At 41.0% G+C, this 19664-nt stretch overlaps 3 protein-coding genes across 11 annotated transcripts in view; 2 read left to right on the forward strand and 1 right to left on the reverse strand.

Annotated features, from left to right (window-relative positions):
* Positions 1 to 19664, reverse strand: part of LOC6550611 (flotillin-2) — an 88559-nt gene that overhangs the window by 54795 nt on the left and 14100 nt on the right. The window lies entirely within an intron of this gene.
* LOC6550636 (glucose dehydrogenase [FAD, quinone]) lies at positions 2762 to 10486 on the forward strand. Of its 3 annotated transcripts, none has more exons than XM_001978112.3 (2): positions 2762 to 2961; positions 7091 to 10486. In XM_001978112.3, exon 2 carries the CDS (start codon positions 7540 to 7542, stop codon positions 9637 to 9639), a length of 2100 nt encoding a protein of 699 aa, XP_001978148.1. In that variant the 5' UTR covers positions 2762 to 2961; positions 7091 to 7539; the 3' UTR covers positions 9640 to 10486. The 3 variants fall into 3 exon arrangements, with proteins under 3 accessions (XP_001978148.1, XP_026837414.1, XP_026837413.1); XM_026981613.1 differs by lacking the exon at positions 2762 to 2961 and adding an exon at positions 4321 to 4388; XM_026981612.1 differs by lacking the exon at positions 2762 to 2961 and adding an exon at positions 6719 to 6824.
* LOC6550637 (glucose dehydrogenase [FAD, quinone]) lies at positions 17156 to 19221 on the forward strand. Its single transcript, XM_001978113.3, has one exon. The coding sequence runs from the start codon at positions 17210 to 17212 to the stop codon at positions 19076 to 19078; it is 1869 nt and encodes a 622-aa protein (XP_001978149.1). The 5' UTR covers positions 17156 to 17209; the 3' UTR covers positions 19079 to 19221.

A 19664-nucleotide genomic window follows, 5' to 3' on the forward strand; every position in this document is an offset into this window, starting at 1 on the left:
TAGTATGGTATGGTATGGTATGGTATGGTACGGTATACAGTGGGAAATAACTAATAAATAAATGCAAACAAAGTTTCGGGCAAATATTTGATTTGATTTTAACGAAACGACAAGTCATTGCGACCGCATACTAATGGAAAGTGTTATGCCAAAGATGAAGATGATGCAGATGAGCGAGTAGTCGGTATGATGACACACTATATAATATATATACATATATCAGGGGCAGCAAAGATCGGCGGACGTGCGCTGAACATCTGTGTCTGTGGTCAGTGAAACACAGAAATTGGGTCATTAAACCGTCGAAAGTTCGATCGATGAGACCAACTTGAAAATGAGCCGGCTGATGAGGTGAAATGGGAAATGCACGCAAAGTGTATAAAAGATGGATGGGCATCGAGATACCATAAGCCATTAAAATATAAATTTAAATACAAGTATGTCTATAAATACGTCTATTAAAAAGAGCTCACAAATTAATTAAGCTTATAATATGTCACGCTATTTAGAGGTTATACAATAAATGGCCAAACCTTTCTCAACGAGAAAGATCATCCATCTTATATCCGCAATATAAGCAGTAACACATAAGCCCAATAAAATGAAACATTTGAGGAACTCATTGGTAACCATGCGTTGTATCTCATCAGTGCGCGTATGCATTGAATCGAAATTAATCATAATGCATGTCAAGGGGAGTTTGCATTTGTTTGAATACCTTTTTCACCCATTTTTTTCCCCCATAATCTATTTTCTGCTTTTTTCTCCCACATCGTAATCGTCATCCTCCTCAGCTCCACAGTGCAAACAGAGATACGTGATGTCGAACACACGCGACAAATCGCACAAGAAAACGAAAGAAGCAAATGAATCCAAGACTGGTTGAGGCGGGAAGAGGCTTGTGGAGCTACGGCAGGGATTGAATAATCTTTGGTTAATTTCGGTCAATTATGCCGTGCCTCAAGTCCGCCATCGAAGTTGCAATTGCAGCGAAGCCGGACTGAAAGACCGAAAAACCAAAAGCGAAGCAAACCAAAACCGAAATAAACTGAACTGAACTGAACTGAATAAGCCGTACAGATTCGAACCCGAAATCGTTCAAGGCATATAATTTCAATTGCAAACTGGAAAAAAAGGGGAGGAGGGTGGAGCACACGGTGGAGCATTGTCAAAAAAATATCAAGTATCCGCCGCTTATGTCATAGATGGGGCAAGGTGTTAGGTGCCGCGCCTCACGTAGGCAATCAAAAGCCAAATCAAAGCCAACAAAATATATATCCGCGCTGCCATCCAGCTAACGAGGTTTAATCCAAAGTTAAAGCCACTTGTTGCCCTTTTAATTCGAGCTCTGATTTGCTGGTACAGCCTTTCGCCAGATGGTGCACTTCAAATCAGCCCACCCTCTCTTGACTTCAAGGAGTTTACGGTTGAGGGAAAGTTGTGATACTCTCGAAAAGGAAAGATTATTAAGTTATTCATGCGGATAAATGGTCAATTAATCAGCTTAAAAAGAGTCACCTTCTTTCCTCCTTTTAAAGCAAGGACGATCGAAATCCTGCTTGACTTTTTGTGATTTTTGCAAAACCTTCTCTTGCAGTGTCCAATTTGCACGGGCATTGAATAGTTATTTTTCCAACACACCCCTTTCCCCAATGAGTTGCATTTTTCGTTGAAGGCGTTGCTATTTAAAATCGCCACATTCCCTTTTGCAGCCAAATTATCTGTATGGGCTCCACCTACTTGCCCATGGCCCCTCTTTATAAATAAGGTATACGACATACATATATCCCTCTTCCCTGAGCACTAATTGCACTTTAACACCCAACAGCCAACAAAAACGGCGAGCTGAGAAACGAGGCGAAATGGGAAAAAGACAGCAGTGAAATATTTCAACAGCTTACCTAAATCATGTTGTTGCTTTTTACCATAGCTGTGCTGTTTTTGTTTTTAACTTTTTTGGCTCATGATTACATAAATTATACCCGTTGACAAAACACAGCCAGCCAGGTTGTCCCAGGCAATTGCCAAGAAAAAAGATCGGAAAAAAACCAAAACAGAAACACAGAAAAAACACACAGATTTTTCTCAGTCATGTTTATGGGTTAATAACTTCATTTGACCATTTTTCGCACTGGGTTTGCCACTTTTCAGCTGAGTTTGGCATGCGAGGAATGCGGTCACTCAGGCGGAGAGAACTTCCAGCGGGAAAATGCCTTCCCAGAAACACATAAAACTCCTTTATAATTAGGGGGGACATTTCTTGCTACCTTATATAAAAGGTATTTGTATAATTTTCACAAAAGCCAAGCATACTCGTACCAAGTATATTTTCATAAAAATATTTATATATTTAGTGATATGGAAATACTTATGATATTTTTTCTCATGCCCAAGAAGTGTCTATGAAAAGTAATCATACTGTTTACAATATCTACAGTCATACCTTTTAGGAAATACTCCATGTAATAACCTATTGCAACCAGACGACCTATTTATCAGTCGCGTTTGAAATCGCTAGCCGTATTATTTTATCGTGATCCATGTAGGCCCAATTACCACCACACTGCTCTTTCTCTTTCTATCGGCCATTTGACCTTCTGAATTTCTTGGCCCCATGACCGCATCTTCCTCTTCGTCTGCAGTTCGTAACAAACCACTGGCGTACCGTTATCAGAGCTTCAAACTTGTTGGCCATCCAACGTGTTCGATGTGCCAATAATATGCAACATCTATGGCGTTGGCTTTTCGGAATTTCGCGGCAAGCGGATCGTTCAGTTGACTACGTGCAACGCAGCCGCGCAGACGCAGTCAGCGGTTTGAAAATCCGAGCTAAATAATCATATATATGCATACATATATGTGCATATTTCTTAAACATCGTCAAATTCAACAATCCAAAGGATCCCGTGATTTGTGATCGATGTGCCAAAAGTGCCAGGCTACGTGGGCTAAGAATTGCAAGTAAGCCAGTACAGAAAGTGAAGTGAACCGAAAGGTTAAAGCTGCAAAAACACCTGTTGCCGGTGTACAAGAATACAAAAAAAAATGTATAAAATCAATGGGTGCAAAACAGCTCGAAAGGAAATGCACTCAAGTGCATAGTTTTTTTTTGCTTTTTTTTGCATTTACACAATCCACCCACAAAAAACCCACATTAAACTATGAAATACATTCGAGAAAACAAATAACGAAAAAAAATAATGGAAAACGTTAACAATAAAGAAAGAGCGGCTTTGATAAGTAGGCTATATGTTGCACACTAACGGTTGTTGGGCGATTGTCATTGTTTTTCATGTTGCTGCTGCTGTAACTTTTTCTTCTTTTTCTTTTCTTTTTGGTTAGTTTTTTCCTCTTTTATTTTTTGCAACGCCAAAGACAATAGAAAGATTTGTCTTTGCAACATCAACAGCAGTTGTTTCTCTATGAACATTAGGCTCTTGTGGAGACACAAAGAAATTTGCATAAACATCAACCAAAATAGAAAAAAAAAGGAAAAAAGAAATGAGAAGTGGGCGACGTCGGCCACGCCCATTTCGCATAACTTCAGCGCAGCAGCAGCAATGCGCATCAACAACATCTTCGATAACAGCAGCCACATTATGGTTGATGCCTCCAGTCTGACACTGAAGGCTTTTAGCCAGCAGGCATTAAGCCAGAGGAGGCTTTTAAATGGAAGCTGCTTGATTAAAAATGGGTATTAAAAATCATTGAAGCAAATTTGGAACTAATTTGGTAGTCAGCATATATACAAGCGTGAGGAATTGAAAATGGGGTACAAGTCATCGGGTTAGAGATTTACCAAAAAGTTCAAAATATCTAACATTTTTAAGATGAATATCCTTTGGGTGCAGTTTGGCAATGGCGTTTCATAAGCCTTCGCTGAAATGTAATGTATCTTTATTTGCCACTAAATAGCTAAAAATTGTGCAACGCTAGTTTTCCTTTAAGCTATCTTCCAGTAGTCGTAAACATCCCTGTTTTATTCGATTTGTTGCCTTAATGGCCAGTGCATAGTTTTAATTAACATTTGGCACGCACTTGCAGTAATACACTGGGCGAAATGGGTGTACCTGAATTTTTTTTAATTTAAAGTGCATATTATGCATTGAATTTACTATAAACATGTTTGTTTCTGTGCACCAGCAGCTTGTGGCGCACATTTTCCTGGGTGTTGTTGCAGCTAAATGAAATTTGCCGCTAGGTAATTAAAACATTTTACTTTAGCCATGAGTATTATAATTAATTAATTGCACTATTTGAATACAGTTAGATGGGCATTCGGGCTGCAGTCGCTGGTGGCCAAAATCAAGTCAATGACACAATGACTGCTGCCCAGCAAAAAGCTGAAGAACCCAACCGGCAAATGAGTGTGGCACCTGGCACCCAAGGTGACTGACATCAAATGACATCAAATGACACCAACTGACATTGTAATCATGAACCCAAACAACTGTATAGCAATGTCGAGTGGTAAAACAGCCTGAAACTGAGTGACTGACTGACTGTCTGATGTCTTGTGTTTGTTTACACCAAATTAGCGCACAAAAGCGGCAAGCAAATCACTTAATTGTCCCAATCATCAAATGATAAAGTGGTTGAATGCGTGGGTGCTAAAAGCAGTGAGGCACATAAAAACTATGAAGTTGGGTTAGTGATCGCTGATCATGGCCTTCAGCTGGACAGGAAGTCTAATCGGTTTACAACGAAGGAAAGATTGTGTATAAAATAATCCACACACAGCTGTGCTCAAGATATTAGCTTGCGGTTTTAAATGCGTGTGTATAAAATACTAGATCAATGCACTCAATTAAATTTTCCAAACACATTATTCTATTTTGTATCAAAATAGGACAGCAATTATTTTATATATTATATACTCGTATATATATTTTACTATTGTTTTGAAGACAGCTGTTGATGTAGATTTTTCGCTCGGGCCTAAATACACTGTGATTTTTTTCTCCACAGTAATGACGCATGTCAATAGCAGTTTGGAGTGAGGTGGGGGGTGGGGGTTGGGGTATGATAACTCCGGGCCGGGCCAACAGGTTTACCTGGTCCCGGAGCCGCAAAAGTAAACTTGTTTGCTGTCGCTGCTGACCCAATTTCGTGCAACTTTTTTCGACATTTTACAACAATTTTTGTTGCCGTGCTCTCTGCCCCGCGGAGGTTTTTCGCACAAAAAACCAAAACAAAACTCAGAAAAAAACGAACCCTAAGAAAAGCAGAAAAGCAATCTGTAGAAGAAATGAACCCGCAGCTTCCACTCTTCAACTCTTCAGATACTGAATCCGAATCCGTATCCGTATCTGCATCTGTGGCAAGAAAGGTTCGCTTTGATAGCAACCTGTTGTTTTTTTTTTACTGGTCTGGCCTTTCACTTGGTCGCCGGAAGATCTGGTTTTGCGGTTGGTAATTGAAGTGATAAGAAATCGACATTGAAATTGATTATGTCAGAGGGACCGGACTTCAAAGAAAACTAAGAGAGAAAAAAGGCGAAAATCTTAAAGCTATTTCAAAGTCATGTCCTAAACTCAAAGAGTAAGTGGGTTACAATTCAGCTTGGATGCCATTAAAACTATAAAAACTGGTCTTAGAAATGAATGTCAACCTCTGGTAATAAAAGAGTTTGCTGACCATTTCGCTACCCATTTTACACACGTTTTAAACGCATTTTAGGATTAGGAACTTTCATAGGCTTTGCAAATGTAATAAAACCAGATACAAGAATTTCCAAACTATTTTAAGTAAAATATCATTATGAAATGTATTTTTAATTTAACTCGAACAGCATAACTTATAATTATTATAAGTAATTAATAAGATACCTGCTGTTAATTAGATCTCTTTGTAGGCCGCAGTAAGTCCAATTTGCACCATAAAAAACTTAATGAACTTGTAGGGCAAATCAAATCGATTTGTTTTATTATTACCAGGGGGTATCGTTAATCACTCCAATGAAATAGCCATCACTTCCCCGTCTTTCGACAGCACCTGTCACTTTTTTATTTTTCCCCGTGCCCCGCGTGCATCCCTTCACCTGTCTGACTGTCTGTCTGTGTAGCGCACATTCATTAGGCCAGGTATGTAAATTGTAAGTTTCACGCCCACCACTCCCCCAAAAAAGCCACCCCCTTCTCAAATCAACAAGAAAAAAGAAAAAGGGACCCCTCACTTATTGGTAAACTGGATAGACAGGCGTTAAATGCCGTTGGAGATTTCAACACCCGCTCGATAACAACTCAACATACCGCCATGTGTCAACAGATCCCTCGCACAAGCACGTATATATGGCCAAAAAAAAGCTATTGAGTTTCGATCTGGTCTTAAGCCCGGCTCAGCTCGAAAATACAAACTGCTCGCAAAACAATCGAAATGAAACGAAACCCATTTCGTATGTATTTTGCCCAATCGAGCACGCCAATTACAAATACCCCAAAAGATCCAAAAATAATATAAAAAACGATAGGTCCACCGCTTACGTCACTATATCGTACAACAACCAACAACAAAAAATATTGTTGTAATCCGAAAACCGAAAACGGCCGACGAATTTGAAAGACAAACAAACAGAGAGATGGTTGCATTTACGTGTCTAACATTATAAGCCAAAAATGTAAAAAGCCGCTAACAATTCCCCCCTTTGTCGCTTTTGGCCGCAATATACCGTCAAGGTCGTCGCCGTGTTAACATCCAAAATTGGTCGGGAAATACTTTTATGGAGCTGGGGAAGTGGGTCTTGGATGAGTGCAATACAAACAACTGTTGCAACCGAATGCATTCGATTGGGCAGTTAGGTTTGGCTCGAAATCAGCTCGAAATTGGTAAATCATTTAGATTTTCAACAACCAGAACATGCAAGTATGTTTTGCAAACGATAATAGCGCCTTTTTGGTTGGTTAGACCTACGCAATGTGTGCTGATTGTGTTAGATAATTGGCGGAATTACGAAAGCCAAGGTTTTGTAACTTTAGATGTGATAGCAACGAAGTTGGATATAGTTCCAAAAGTTATCGTTAATGTTCTCCATTAAAGCGATACAAGTTCTGCCAAAAATATGTGTATTTATTGACGTTTTCTTATCTTTCAGTTGGCCTACGAGGAGCACAACGATAGCACAACAAGGATAAGGAAAGACTAGTGGAACAATCAACTATAATTACTTTAAATGCAAGGTAGCAAAGGCATAGCTACAACGGAGTTGTGGAAAAAAAGGAATTCTTGTGCAAAGAACCACACAGTAAATGGTTAGCGAGCAGTAAGACTCTCTGCTTATAACGCATATAGAAAACCAGGAAAGCACAAAGCATAGTGGCACAAACGCACTGGACCAAAGCAGCATTGAAACTAAGCAGCTAACTGAAAATCGGGCCAAATCAGAGCCCCGCCATGCACAAAAGAAAGAAACCCTAGACTTTAGAGAGTGGAAAGAAGATAAAATCCAGCACTAAACCGAGAGAAGAGGGACAATATAGCAAGCAACTGGCCTAAAGTTGGGATAATCCCACAGAGAACTCAAGTAGACATCCGTACGCCAACATGGTGCTCAATCTGCTGTTCATAACCACTGTGATCAAGTCCACATTTGGCGTGGTGACCACGGGACTCTGGCTAATCCCACTGATGCTGGCCGCCATTACCTACTATCGATATGATGCCGTGGATCCCGAATCGAGGCCCTTGGATCAACTGAATCTGTATCCAGAGTACGATTTCATAGTGGTGGGCAGTGGCTCGGCCGGAGCTGTGGTGGCGAATCGCTTGAGCGAGGTGAGGAAATGGAAAGTACTGCTGATCGAAGCCGGTCCAGATGAAAACGAGATCTCTGATGTACCATCGCTGGCGGCCTATTTGCAATTGAGCAAACTGGATTGGGGCTACAAGACGGAGCCCTCGACGAAGGCGTGTTTGGGAATGCAGAACAATCGCTGCAATTGGCCAAGAGGACGAGTTTTGGGCGGCAGTTCGGTGCTCAACTATATGCTCTATGTGCGCGGCAATCGCAATGATTACGATCACTGGGCATCGCTGGGCAATCCAGGCTGGGATTACGACCATGTGCTGCATTACTTCAAGAAATCGGAGGATAATCGTAATCCCTATTTGGCCAACAATAAGTATCATGGTCGCGGAGGACTGCTAACGGTTCAGGAGTCACCGTGGCATTCGCCCTTGGTGGCCGCCTTTGTGGAGGCCGGTACTCAGTTGGGCTATGATAATCGTGACATTAATGGCGCCAAGCAGGCGGGCTTTATGATTGCCCAAGGAACGATACGTCGTGGATCGAGATGCTCCACCGCCAAGGCATTCCTGCGACCCATACGCTCGCGGAAAAATTTCCATTTGTCAATGAACTCCCATGTGACCAGGATCATCATCGAACCGGGAACCATGAGGGCACAGGCCGTGGAGTTTGTGAAACATGGCAAGGTGTATAGGATAGCGGCCAGAAGGGAGGTGATCCTCTCAGCTGGTGCCATCAACACGCCCCAGCTAATGATGCTATCTGGATTGGGACCACGAAAACATCTGGAGAAGCATGGCATCCGAGTGTTGCAAGATCTGCCCGTTGGCGAGAATATGCAGGATCATGTGGGTATGGGCGGACTCACTTTTCTGGTGGACAAGCCCGTGGCCATTGTCCAGGATCGCTTTAATCCCACTGCCGTCACCTTTCAGTATGTGTTGCGTGAACGAGGACCGATGACCACATTGGGTGGAGTCGAGGGTCTGGCCTTTGTGCACACACCGTACTCAAATCGCAGTCTCGACTGGCCGGATATTCAATTCCACATGGCACCGGCTTCCATTAACTCCGATAATGGAGCCAGAGTAAAGAAGGTATTGGGCCTGAAGGAATCGGTGTACCAAGAGGTCTACCATCCCATTGCCAATAAGGATAGTTGGACGATAATGCCACTGCTTTTGCGGCCGAGATCGCGGGGTTCTGTAAAGTTACGTTCGGCGAATCCTTTTCACTATCCACTCATCAATGCCAACTACTTTGATGATCCCCTGGATGCAAAAACTTTAGTGGAAGGAGCCAAGATAGCTATTCGCGTGGCTGAAGCCCAGGTATTCAAGCAATTTGGATCGAGATTGTGGCGCAAGCCGCTGCCCAATTGCAAACAGCACAAATTCCTATCCGATGCCTATTTGGAGTGCCATGTGCGCACCATTTCGATGACCATCTACCATCCATGTGGCACTGCGAAGATGGGACCCGCCTGGGATCCCGAGGCAGTGGTAGATCCTCGCTTGCGGGTCTATGGAGTTCGTGGACTCAGGGTGATTGATGCCAGCATTATGCCAACGATTAGTAGTGGGAATACTAATGCGCCGGTTATAATGATAGCTGAAAAGGGCGCAGATCTCATCAAGGAAGATTGGCTTACGAATCCCGAGTACAAAGTGAAGCGGCAGGCTAACAGAGTTAGAGATCCAGAGCCAGCTGGTAGTAATATTCAGGGCATCGTCACATTGCCCAGAAGCAACAGCAGCAACATCAGTGACAGGAGCAACATGGAGAGCCACTTCAGCAACAGCAGTCACATCAGCAACATCAATTTTAGCAGCAGCAACAGCAGCAACATTGACAGCATCAGCAGCAACTTCACACTCAACTATGCGGATAGTTAGTGACTTCAAGATGAAGAATATCGAGCTAAGTTAGCTCCAGACTTTGTGCTCAGGGCTCCATAGCTTTACACACTCACATAAAGTGTCCACAACCAGAAAACAACACAAAATTGTTGCCATTGCTAAACTAACATGCTGAGACATAAGCTCTTTGAGTTCGCTGACAACTCAACTGAAACCAGAATGTGATCCAACAATTCACCGAACATTCTTTACCTAAAGTCTACACTGGAACCAGAAGCTATTTTATTTATGGAACAACCAAAAAGTCTATATTAACGACTTGAAGTTCATTATCATTGCATGGTCAACTTGTAATGCTCATAAAAACATTACTGCGGAACCAGAAGTTCTTAGCAATTAAAACTGGTTGCTTATTCCTTTTGAAACCATTTAAAAGCACTATTCATAAAAGGTTTATGCCTGAGAATCAAGTCTTTTAACAAGACAATCAGTAATCCAAAAAACTGTCTCCTAAAGCCTTTCTAATTTATACAAAAGATTAGGCTAGCTGTTCTACCTGTTGGCGTTATCAATAAAAATAGAAGAGGCGGAGTTTCTTAACTTGTACTTCCCATTGAATCTCATCGCATGACGTCCTCAAAAACTGTACACAACGATCCATTTGTAGAAGGAATCCAGAACAGAAATCGAGTCATAGATTTAATGCTTACCTAAGTAATTGTTGTCTTTTTTTTGCTTATGTATTATTTATGATAAGTTAGCGATAGATAATTTAATGTTCTTTGACTATTTATAGAAAACTTCCATGAAAAGCATTATTTAAATGACATTCTATTTAATAAACTACATTTGCATAAACATGAAGGCGAATGTTTGTTATTTGCTGACAGCCAAAAAGCAGGCAACACAAGTGAGTTAAGCAAAAAAGCCGGAGAAGAAGAATTGGAATCATCAACAAATTGGATGTACATAAGTATTTTCCCATTTCAGTTATTTGCATTTGTGTTCTAATTACTCAAAAAATATGTAGTTTGTTGTGGAACTAACATAAAGTTCAATTTGCCTTTGGCAGCACTAGGTTTTCCCAAAACTTGTCTTTATCTGTAATGCAACAGAATAATATGCCTATCGCACGTATTTAATTACATCATTGCGAGTATTTGATTGATTACATCAGACACGATGAGTGACAAGTAAATAGGGCCAAGCCCAAGTACAAATATTCACGAAATACATAATAATGCCCTACCTACCTACCCATTCAACTTCAAACTGCCATCGGAGTATTTATATACCATAGCCTAGCATTTGGGCGCGGTAGTAAAAAAGACATAGCAACACGCAACATTCTTGTGTAGAAAATGTGTATATTTAATAACCACCGGATAAGCCACGTTTTCAACTTGTCGCTGCAACGCCCAGTGATATATATACATACAAGTGGTATATACGATATACATAAAAGGCCTTTAAGTTACCAAATCGAAGTGTTATTAATCATCTTTCTGACAGGCCAAAGAGACCATGGCCTTGGTCAACAATTTTCATTTTCATGCGAGTATCGGAAGCCGGAAATGGCCAACGGAACTTGGTCTAATCAACTCAAATTATAATCACCATGGATTGTCTTTTTTCGGATGTGGATCGCAGAAGATGTGCTAAGTGATCGGTCCCTGTACCACTTTTCGACCACGAAACGTTCTAATTGACCGGCAAAAACCCAAAAAACCAAAGAAGAAAAAAAAAAAAAAACAAAACCGGCTTATAATCATTTCAACTGAAGCTAAGCACAAAAAACCAGATTTTATGGCTTATTAATGGGAATATACAAGACGCTGCTAAGCGCATTTACACAAAACATGGTCAACAAATCACACATTTTAATGGGCCAGCGTTTCGGGCAAGTTCAAGGTCTAATTCGGTTTCTTTTAATGTAAAAGTATATTTATTCTTTAGGGTATGCGGAATTGGGAGGTAATCGTCTACAGCTTTTCAGGAAGTTTCTGCTTCTTCCCTGTGACTAGAGAAATTATAAGTTGGTCATCTTCAGAATACTAACTTTTTACTTTCAATATTGTATCTAGCTTCTTTACTATATTTACTAAAAATAGAATACATCTTTTGTATTGATTTGTATGGATTCACATTACGTATACGCCATGTATAGAAGGTATAATTATAGACGGTATCCACTAGGCGCATACAAATCAGCTTACATATGGACTTGTTTTGTGAAATTAATGCAGCCACGCCCCCGAAAAAAATCAAAAAGCACACAGAGAACGTCTTAAACGGAATGGAGACCCAATGTCTACGTGACCAAGTGCAATTTCGCCACGAGATCAAACCGCCAGATTTGCCCTAGACATATGTGTCCACACGCAAATGTCCCAGCGGTTTCTCGGCCAAAAACGCAATAAGCCCAAGCAAATATGCAAAATTTGGCAAGAGAGTCTGCAAAAATTCACAAGTCGAAACTGGGCCAATGCCCAGCGGAAGTAAATAGCAGCGGATCATCTGCGGCAAAAAGTGATAAAGACAACTTCCGGATCGATGTGTTACCGTTCCAGTTAGAGGTCAATCAACTTGTTGTGATCTCCGATCTCCGTTAGACAAGCCATCGTGTGCGAGCAGTTGACCCAGACCCAATGAACTTGATCTCTGCCTCGGTATAGTCGTAGTATTCAGTTATTTGCATACTCCACAGCAAGCGACTCACCTGTAAATAAAAAAAGAGGAAAACCATTATAATTGGTTTCGATAAATCATGAACAACTGAGAATTGTACGAGATTACAGCATAAATATTCATGGTAACATGGCAGCATTCTATCCGCAAGCGGAAGTGTCTGTTTTTTTTTTTTCCTTTCAATTTTCTGTTAATTCACGGCCCTGGTTCATGATTAGTGACCCATATATACGATGTGGAACCCAAACAGCCAGTTCTTTTAGTTGTTACAAAGGTGCCAATCAAGTCTCAATTCGATGCAAAGCGAATAAATACTTCTTAGTCACTTTTTTTTTTGAGCAACCTTGGGGCACGGAAATGTTGGGCATACATCGGGTTTTATGATTCAGTGGTAAGTTTATACATTTTATAAGAACTATTAGGCTAATGTTCTGCGTTGATTGAGTCAGTGATTTGCATAATGTTGATGGAACTGTGTGGATTTTTCCTTAACAGAATATTTAATTTTTATGGAATTCTTAAAAATTGTAAGCTAATAAAATTATTGCCTTACGGTTGAAGCTCTGCCATTTTTAATTAGTAAACAAATTATTTTCGATATTTACTTATAGCATTTTCGTTTGATTATCTTGATCCATGAACCCCAGGTTCCATCATCATCTTTTCGCTGATCTATCCAATCAACTTCCTGGCTTCATCAACTATTTCATTTTTGAAATGAACTAAGTGTACTCCATTGACCATTGATCACAACAATCGCACCGAATAGTGGACTTCAAATCAAATAATTGCACACTTTAATGTGCTTTAGTGCTTGGCAAACAATAATGTTATCTGGCCAAACATGGTCTGTGTATCTATTTGGATTGTATCTGTATCTATATTTGTGCGTTACCGTATAGCAATTATGCGCATTATGATCGTATCAAAATGTTATTCAACTTCTGTTCTGCTTTGTCATGTCAATCAACTGCAAATGAATCGATTTGTTGCGGCTCCAAGAATTCGGGGGAAGTCTCAATAATTGATTCATTTACTCAGCTTGACTTCCTACAATAAAATGCGTCGATTTCCTTTGTGTAATCGAATTATGGAAATCACTCTATAAAATGCAATAATAATGTACAGGAAGTACGTACTTCTTGTAGAATATTTACGCAGGTGTTCCGGTTGTGCATAATCTATATTTTCATTTATTGATTTCAAATGAAAACAGAAACAAACCCGCTAAGCTTATGTTTTTCAACATATATTTTACACACCATTGCGAAGTAAATGGTAAATACATCACATAGTTGTGGAACTCTCGCTGTTCGGCGGTTCTATCGGGATCTGCGCAATCGAAACGGGCGCAGATGGATCCATAAGATGGCCACTTTTTGGCTTGGAACCAGGACTTTGCCAGCAGTTCTTGTACCAGGCAGTTTGCTGATGTCTCAATCCAAGACCGGCGGCAATCCTGGCCAAAGAGTGATACAAACTGCGGGACAGGGCGTGGAGAAATCCACCAAATCTGTGGGACGGAATCGGCTCTGGGAGCAAAAAATTATTCAAAGGAGTTGGGCTTGATGGGCTACAATTCGGCAGGTTCGTAATTGTGGTATCATCCCCTTCATCATCACAAGCATCATCGGTGTCCGCATCGTAACCATTTTCGGAAAGACTACGACTTTGATACTGGGTATTAAGGCAAATGGGCTTCGGGTCCAGAGTTTCCATTAAGTACCCATTGGCTTGCACATTATTAAAACATCTTTTTGAACAACTTGGCTCATTGTCGAAACTCGTCGAACTTGAAGATCCTCTATATAGAGGTAAACCTTTAGGATAAGGTGTAATCCTAGGCTCACGTTCCTTAACAGCTGGTTTGTGCATTGCCCAAATTTTCAGATGTCGTATGCCAGAAGTTTGTGCTTTATGCTCTATTTTGAAATTTTGACAGTTTTGTGTTGACCTACTCCATTTAAAAACGAAAACCTATTCAGCAAACTTAAAGGTAATTGCAATAGTAATTTGTAAATATTGAAAACTTTAAATAAAAATATATCCATTAAATAATAATCCGGAAATAATATTTTTCCATGTGTACCCTCCTAAATGACTGAATGTAATGACCTGTCGTAAAATAACTGATGATAAAACTACTGTATTTAGTATGTCGAATTAGGAAACACACACTTTGTAAAAAAAACACACCTAAAAATGTTTACACTAAGTTTAGGAAGTGCAAAATAAAGCGACGAAATGATTTCCCTCTATTATGTTTAATAAGAATTTAGTTTGCAATAAGAAATATGTGTTACCTGGTAAATAAAAACATTGAATATATACTTGTATATTACCTTCATTCATTCATAAAACATCGGGCCTCTCAATACTTGCAAATATTTATAGCTCTTTTTGAACATATTTTGAAATGTAACAACACGCTGAGAAACTGGTTTTTGGCATTAATCAGGGATGAGATGTCTTAACTGTTTTCGATCGGCAAATATTACCACATCTAAAACACTGTCTATGCAAATTTTTAGAAGTGAACGAGTTGCTTTGTCATGATGATCGAAGTCAACGCAATTAATCGCCACCAACGAAACAGAAGAACGAAAAAAAACCCAAAAGACGCGTTTTATGGTTAAGTTAAGAACATTTTATGGCCAGCACATTTTCTCAAATTCTGCCAGTCATTCGGCACAGTTTGAATCCAGCAGCTGTATCAACAGGGAAATTCGTTTCACATTTAATAACAAGTAAGACATCCTACATTTAAATGATTTGGCATCCTGCTTTGCCGCCTTCGAATGCCATGGGCCAGCCAGTGAGTGTCAAAGAGCCACTAAAGACATGGTCGAGGCCCCAAATTTAAAAATTGTCAGTCAGTGCTAAGCTAAGAGCAACTTGGCCAAAATCGGCAGTTGCCAACTATGAAAACTCGGTCAAAGACAACGAGTTTGCTTAAATTCTTGACTTTATGCGAACAGAAACAGTCATTTTGCTGCTGTATCTCAGCTAGCACTCTACCTATCGATAGTAAGAGCCAAAGCTTTAATTGCCGTTAGCTGGATGCACTGGGCGAAAAACAGCACTAAGTTGTTATATGGGTAATTCAATGCAAAAGGCCTAAGTTCTTAACGCAACTCCAATATAGAGGCCACAAAAAATTCAGAAAAATTAAATTAAATTAAATCTATTAATTACAACTAAAAAAAAGATTTTTCTTGCTCACAAAATCTGTGGCTTTGCCTTTAAAGCAGTTTTGTTAGCTTGAATGCTGAGCTTGAAATGCATTTGCGGAATTCACAGGAATTGTTTGCACTGTATATAATCGAATGGCAGCTCAACGAACTTGAAGCCCACGAATCGCAGACGAATTGCGAAATTGGAAGCCGCAATGCTTTTTCAGCCTTGACTCCAAAGTGTCCAGCGTATCGGCTCATTTGGGCTTGAATGTCAACGGAGATTGGTTCTGGATTGCCCTTCAGATGGTTCTCAACTTCTGTGGACCTCATTTGTATGCCAGTCATGTGTTCCTTCGATAATGATGATGATGAAGATGATGGTGATGGTGATATACTCCTTCTGGAAACGGAACCTCTGGGCGGTGTCCTTCGACTAACCATATACCATCAGAACGACGCCATTTGGGGCGGAGAACACATCAAAAAACCATTAACCATTTTAATTTATTTTTATTTTGTATACATTTTTACTCTTTTTAGTATGTCATACGGTTGCGGTCGACTGGCCAAGTTTACGTTGCCAAGTTACCATGTTTCCAAGCTGCGGGTATGGGGTATCTTGGAATTTTTCACAGCGTCTGCCAATCGACTCTCTTGGGCTCTCCCATTCTAAGCGCACGAATATTCACATGCAAGCGGAAATAATTATAAAAATTACTTACTAAACACAAAGCTTTGCTTCAAAGAAACAAAACAAAAGAATAAAGAAAACAAACCCCATGAATAAAAGCAAACATCCAATCACTATTTACTAGTGGGCAAGTACAATTAGAAGCGACTGCTGATCGTTTGCCCAGTGATTATTTGGAAAGAAATCAATAAATTAACAAATTAAAAGTTTACATCAGTTAATTTCCAGCTGCGATTGCCCTAAACATTTTAGTAATACCCTCACGATCTTGGAACCTTCACCACATTATCGCTGTGTTGATTTTAAAAAGTTAGGTTTATTTTGTAAATGAATTTTTGATGGTATATTTGCTTTTTCAGTTTTGTCATGGTATATTTAGGGCAAAACTTCATGGTTCTTTTTGTAAAAGTTAAATCACTTTATTACACTTGGCAACCACAATACTTCGTGAAATTTTCCATTTACATATCTACTTTAATAATATTGCTATACCGGATAAAACTTTATACCTATATGGGTTTCCAAGTTCAAGAAATTCTGTTCTTCCCCCTGTGAATCCTATAATAATCAGTTGTACTTATGTAATAATTATACCAGTCACAGTTTCGTCGTCACCTTCAAATTCTAATTTCGTTGTAATTTTCCCTTAGCCACAACCCAGCGATATGATTACTAGATCAGTCCCCGTTATTAAGCGATTTCTGTATTCAGCACACAATCTGGAATATACGATACCCCGTGAATCTCTCATTTGTGCATTCGCACTGCATTTTTGTCGGAATGTTTACGATCTTTGATCGATCAATACATTGCACACATTAGCTTCCACATATACTCTCAGTTTTCACTGTTGTAGAACAATAGGAAAAATAAGACTCAAACTAGACTGATGGTTAAGACCAAAAGCCGTAATTGTCAAGAGTGCAGGGCGCCCCATGAGTTTTTTAGGTGCATTTAGCCCAGCCTCTAGATTTTAGTTCTGCTCTTAGTACACAGCGTTCCAGTCGATCGCGGCAGTCGAGTGAGTCCGGCTGCAAGGTGATGAAGCTCCATGATGACTTCGCCACGGAATCACCTCGGAGCCCTTCTTGTCCTCTGGCTATTGGAGTTCTCACTGGTGATTAGCCAGTCCAACACTGGCAATGTGCTGAACGATTTGCTCGAGATCTATCGTCGCGGCCAGGCGCAATTGGATCTGGAGAATCTGGATGAGGGTCAGGCCATATCGGCGAAATATGATTTTATAGTGGTTGGAGCCGGCACAGCCGGATGTGCCCTGGCCGCGCGACTCTCCGAGAATCCACGGTGGCGAGTGCTGCTCCTGGAGGCCGGTGGTCCCGAGAACTACGCCATGGACATACCCATTGTGGCGCATCTCCTGCAGCTGGGCGAGGTCAACTGGAAGTACAAGACAGAGCCATCGAATAGCTATTGCCTGGCCATGAACGACAATCGATGCAATTGGCCCAGGGGCAAGGTGATGGGGGGCAGCTCGGTGCTCAACTACATGATGTACACCAGAGGCAATCGCAGGGATTACGATCGCTGGGCAAGTCTGGGTAATCCGGGCTGGAGTTACGAGGAGGTATTGCCCTATTTCAGGAAGTACGAGGGCAGCGTGGTGCCGGATGCCGATGAGAATCTGGTGGGACGCAATGGTCCGGTGAAGGTGAGCTACTCGGCGACGAGGACTCGGATCGCAGACGCCTTTGTGCGGGCCTCACAGGATGCGGGATTGCCGCAAGGGGACTACAATGGAGAGAAGCAGATTCGTGTGTCCTATCTGCAGGCGAATATCTACAATGAGACCCGTTGGAGCTCCAACCGGGCGTATCTTTATCCCATCAAAGGAAAGCGTCGAAATTTGCATGTGAAAAAGAACGCCTTGGTTACCAAGATCTGTATTGATCCGCAGACGAAAACGGCTTACGGTATAATTGTCAAAATAGATGGCAAAATGCAAAAGATTCTGGCCAAAAAGGAGGTCATCCTTTCGGCGGGTGCCATCAATACACCCCAACTACTGATGCTCTCCGGCGTGGGACCCGCTAAACATCTGCGGGAGATGGGCATAAAGCCACTGGCCGACCTGGCCGTTGGCTATAATCTCCAGGATCACATAGCTCCGGCTATCAGCGTCTTGTGCAACGAAAGTTCCCTGCAAATTAGCGAGATGTTCCGTTCGGAGGCAATGGCAGATTTCCTGAAAGGACGCGGAGTGCTCCGCATACCGGGTGGAGTGGAGGCCATATCATTCTATGCCCTGGACGATACCCGTAATCCCGATGGCTGGGCCGATATGGAGCTCTTTGTGGTGGGCGGTGGATTGCAAACGAATTTGGCCCTACGTCTGGCGTTGGGCATCCAATCGAACATCTATGAGACCATGTTTGGCGAACTGGAACGCCAGAGTGCCAATGGCTTCATGATATTCCCCATGATTCTGCGCGCCAAGAGTCGCGGGCGCATCAAACTGAACAGTCGCAATCCCGAGGAGCATCCAAGGATCTATGCCAATTACTTCTCGAATCCCTATGACTTGAACATCACGGTTCGGGGAATCGAACAGGCAGTGAGTTTACTGGACATGTCCGCATTCAAGGCAATCGGCGCTCGTTTGTTCGAGAAGAGGATACCCAATTGTGCGAAACACAAGTGGAGGAGCAGCGCCTATTGGGCCTGTTATGCCCGACACTTCACCTTCACCATTTATCACTATTCGGGAACCGCCAAGATGGGTCCTCGATCGGATCCCTCGGCGGTGGTGGATGCCCGACTGCGGGTCCATGGAATCGATAGGCTCCGGGTTGTGGATGCCAGCATTATGCCCTATTTGATCTCGGGCCATCCTAATGGACCGGTCTACCTAATAGCTGAAAAGGCAGCCGACATGATAAAGGAGGATCATAACTTCGTATAGGGCACGCCTATGTTTTCTTAAATGAAAAAGCCAACTATGAGTAACACTTATCAATCAGCGGATGCGTTATCTTAAGAAATGTATATACCATTAATTTTTTGAGTGATTTCTAGTGAATTAAAGACGATACAATACAGTACAAATTCGGCGAGTCCAAGTCCTATAAGTGGAATGTTTTGTAATATCAATGGATGAAAATTAGCAGAAAAAGGTTGATAGAGAAATGAGAACTTTGTTTTCATTTGATCAAGTTATAAATAATAGCTAAAACGCTATTTACAAGTTCTGATCTTACGATGGAAAGATTTCAATTACAGCAAATCAATTTGAAATTGTTGATGCTTGTCATCAGTCTTATTTAATGAACGTAATGAACGATTCAGTGATTTCCTTCAATTTTACAGGTGTAATACAACTAGTCTCTAAAGTCAATTTTTCATCTTGCTTTCATTGGCATAAATAATAATAGTTATTAGTAAGCCTTAAAATTAAAACCTGAACTACCCGATAGACATCTAAAACGATAAAATTCTATAGTATTTATATAATTATATACGATTTGGTTTGACATTTAACCAGAGACGGT

Source organism: Drosophila erecta, unplaced genomic scaffold (assembly GCF_003286155.1).
Source record: "Drosophila erecta strain 14021-0224.00,06,07 unplaced genomic scaffold, DereRS2 tig00000126-arrow-pilon, whole genome shotgun sequence".
Classification (NCBI taxonomy): Eukaryota; Metazoa; Arthropoda; class Insecta; order Diptera; family Drosophilidae; genus Drosophila; species Drosophila erecta.